Raw genomic sequence first — 3,846 nt, 5'->3', positions numbered from 1 at the left:
AAGAGTGTTACATAACTTCTGAAATAAATTAAAACCTGTTTATCCAGATTTAAGAAATTAAGGTGGCCACAAACCTCATTACGGCATGTACATCCCACTTCACTTTGGGGATCTTCTTATTTTTGTTAATAGTACAAAATACATTCAGAAAGCACCAGCATCTATGAATTTTGCTTTTCTGAGCCTACAGGTTTAAGACATGGCTCATTACTAAAAATGATCAAAGGAGCAATCAACACAAGCCTTTACAGGGTAATACCTTCAGATCTTCAGTCAAGGTGGTGACTGATTGAAGGAGACAAGGCTTCTCAGTCCTCACTCCTGAAACATCACAGCATCTTGTTCTCTTGAAATCTCACAGAGCTGGAAATGTTCAACTGATAAACCAGCCCACTGTTGGCAAATCTGTGCAAACATAATTTGGTTTTTAGTTTGCCTATGAACTTCATCATTGAAGCATTTCAAGTTTTGGAAGATAATTAAAATATGCTTTGGAAGGGATATCCCCAAACAAACTTTAAGAAACACAAAAAGCACTGGCAAATATTCTGGTTTTTATTCTGAAAAGCACTTGGAGGTGAGAAGGACAAGAGATAACATGAAAACAGTGGGAGCCCACATGCAACCTCCCAGGTTTTTATTTTTGGCAGAAACAGCAAAGTCAACTGTAACAGAAGCCTCTCGATTGTGAATAACCATGGCTGAGTTCCTCATCTACCATGAGAAAAAAAATTCTATTGTTTAGTGCAGAAGGAAGAAGAATGAAAACACTGGCAGAACATAGATGGCATTTAGATGGAGTCTCTGAGTGCCATTTGGTGGGGATATGAAAACAGCATTTGTTACCCAACTAACAATTGCCTCCATTTGCAAATAGATGCATCACAGTTGGCTGAATCTTGAAAGCAAAGAATAAGGACCCAGCATGGTGAAATCAGGAGGTATTCAAGGAAAGACACATCTTCTACCACCTACCCTGAGCTCATCACCCCCAGCTCCAGGGCACAGAACATCATGGGCTGGGTGGGGGGCCACTTCCCTGCACCCACAGAGGGCAGCTCCCATCTAACCACAAGGAACAACCAACAGCTTCTCGCTACTCTACCTACAAGGAAACACACTCAGTTCACAGCAAACATGGCCAGCACCAGCAGACCCCAGTGCAAAGCCCTGGCCTCAAAAACAAGCAGTGTTCTGCAGCAATAATGTTTCAGCCCCAAGAGTCTCCATTAGAGACTTAGTGGAACTTTGTGAAGGGGTACGTGTCTTTTCATGAAAATAAAGTACATACATTTAGTGGGATTAACATGAAACAAAACATTTATGTAAAAACCCAAAAAGATTAGTGCACAGGGATTATGAGAGATGTTGGCAATTACTGGTGACCGCACAGTTCATTATTTTTCACTGAATGCTACTTTTTTATTTTCTGTATCTCGTTACCTCTACCAATATTCTCAGCCTATGGATGGTTTCTGTGGAATACAGCAGATATAATTTTAAGTTGGTTTTATGCAATGCATTGGTAGCAAAAAGCTTGGAAAGCCTCATACATTTTCTGCCTACAACCTTAAGGATTTTAAAAATTAAAATCCTTTGAGTAAAGAAGTTCAAACTTTCAGATGCCATCTTCAAGCAAAGTACCGTCAGATATGATTACAGTAATACACTGCACACAAAAATATCCATTAACCATGGGAGCACAGTCAGGAGAATTACCAGTGGACAGGGTTGTCTCTGATAATGCCAAGTTTTTTAATGTACCATTATTAAATAGGAGAATAGCAAGGCACAAAGAACTCTACAGCTGTTTCTGATATAGATCAGACACTGAAGGAGATATGAATAGATCTCAAATAATTTACAATAATGAATGGGTTTCAAATAAAATACAAACATAAACATATCCTTCAACTTAACTGTGGGGAAGAAAAATGCAAAAGAAGTTTCCACAAGAGAACAGTTTGACCTTTTATATTATATATGGAGACTTTCTTCTCCTCTATTTGGTGTTTTCTTGAGAAACAAAAAAAGCACTGAACAGATCAACCATCTTTTGCCTATTTATAAATACTTGCTGTATTTTCAAGAGATCATGTAATTCTCTCTTTTTCTCAAGATCCTTCCCCATGCTTCACTCGGAGGCAGCATGTACGTGCTTAATTAATGGGAAAGATGGAGCCTTTTACAACTTTCTGAAACAACTAAGACTCACAACAGAGAATTTGGTTTTAATTATTGTGGGGTGGCACCTAAAACCAGATATATACTCTGTTCCCAGCTCACAGCATTTTGTATTTGATACTATTGTGATGGATGGGGAAGGAGTCTGTGAAGAGTGTCTGAGCAGACATCGTTGTGTATACCAGATGAAGCTGTCCTTGCAGGGAGAGGCATCCTTTCCTCTGCTCTTCCTTACCTCCACCTCTGCTGGTCTCTGTCCTCCTCACTCTGTAGCAGCCCCCACAACACACCATTTGCTAACATGGTACATGATTTCCATCTCAAATAAGATGCATTTGCACTGATGATCCAAATAAACGGCATCCTGTAAGGCTCTGCCACTGCCAGGTATGAGGTGAAAACGGGGATTTACAAGGGTATCTGGAAAGGTCACTGAGCACAGCCTGGAGTTTGGAACACCTCACAGAACAAAATGGATTTGCAAGATGTAACTGTGCCTCTCAAAGTAAGAGAGAAAGGTAAAGCACGAGAGGCAAGAGGTTTCTGACATCATGGCAGCAGGTGAAGACAAACACAGAACAGAATATGATCTAATCAAACCATCACGCAGGGGATGGAGCCTGCACAGCCACACACAAACAGGCTCAAACATGTTAAAAGTGTGTTACACCAATCTAAAGGGTCAAAACAACAATTAGAATTTGCAATATGCAAATGGCATATTACAAAAAATTAAAATAAAACTAAAATACAGAATTGTTTTAATAATAGCACTTTATTAAGGCTTCCCAATTATTAATTCAATCCCTTGCTGAGTTTTAATCACTGTGCAACTCACTAGACCCACAGAGGCTGTACAGCAAGAGAAGCAGCTGTTGCTGCAACACTTGGGCTGTAAAGTCAAACACAGACACTGGAGCCGTGAAATAGGAGTCCTCTGTAGCTGCCACAGGTTATAATAATACAGAAATAATTTAGTCTGCTCTTAATTGAGCAGACACAGAAGTGGAACACTCCAAAACAAAGATAAGTAATCCCAACAATAGAGTTGACTTTCCTTGGGGTAAGTATAGCTTGTTTTTCCTCATTTATAAATAATAATCCATTAATTCTTTTATATTTACAATGTGAGGTTTTAGTTTAATTCACACTAGAGAAAAGGATTTACTGAGATAGCAAATAAACCAATTTGGTCTGGAAAGCACAATTAACATACACAACTGAACAAAATGTTACTTGGGTCCCAAAACTCTTCTAATATTAATGCTTCCCTTTGATAATCTGTAGCTGAAGTAGAAATTCAAACCTACTGACATTCAGTAAGCATTACTTCAATATCCCACCCCAACAAGGGTTTCCACACAGGACATGTTCACAGGTTAACCTACAGCACATTTGGCACAAACTGACTGCCTTTGTTTTTGTCCTAACACAGCAGCCCATTTCAGACACTGAGGTATGTATAACATACCATATCTTATTGCTTAAGCAGCGTGCAGTTCTATAGAATGACACATTTCAGTCACATCCCCAAAGAAAAATGTCCTTGCAGCTGCTCTGTGTTACACAAGCAATTTAATCTGCTTGGGAGTTGGCACTGTTTTCCCAGCATAAGGGACATGTTCACATGCCAAGACCTTTTTTCCTTTTTTTTTTTTTTTT

At 39.2% G+C, this 3,846-nt stretch overlaps 1 protein-coding gene across 1 annotated transcript in view; it reads right to left on the bottom strand.

Moving 5' to 3' along the window:
- Positions 1 to 2,131, bottom strand: part of MAGI3 (membrane associated guanylate kinase, WW and PDZ domain containing 3) — a 37,559-nt gene extending 35,428 nt beyond the window's left edge. The window contains exon 1 of the mRNA XM_010002283.1: positions 2,075 to 2,131. Coding sequence (XP_010000585.1) covers positions 2,075 to 2,131 — 57 coding nt within the window. The remainder of the gene's footprint in view (positions 1 to 2,074) is intronic.
- Between the last annotated feature and the right edge of the window lie 1,715 nt (positions 2,132 to 3,846).

This window comes from Chaetura pelagica, unplaced genomic scaffold (genome assembly GCF_000747805.2).
Source record: "Chaetura pelagica isolate M959 unplaced genomic scaffold, ChaPel_1.0 scaffold181, whole genome shotgun sequence".
In the NCBI taxonomy this organism is placed as follows: domain Eukaryota; kingdom Metazoa; phylum Chordata; class Aves; order Apodiformes; family Apodidae; genus Chaetura; species Chaetura pelagica.
This window is presented reverse-complemented; position numbering and strand designations above follow the sequence as displayed.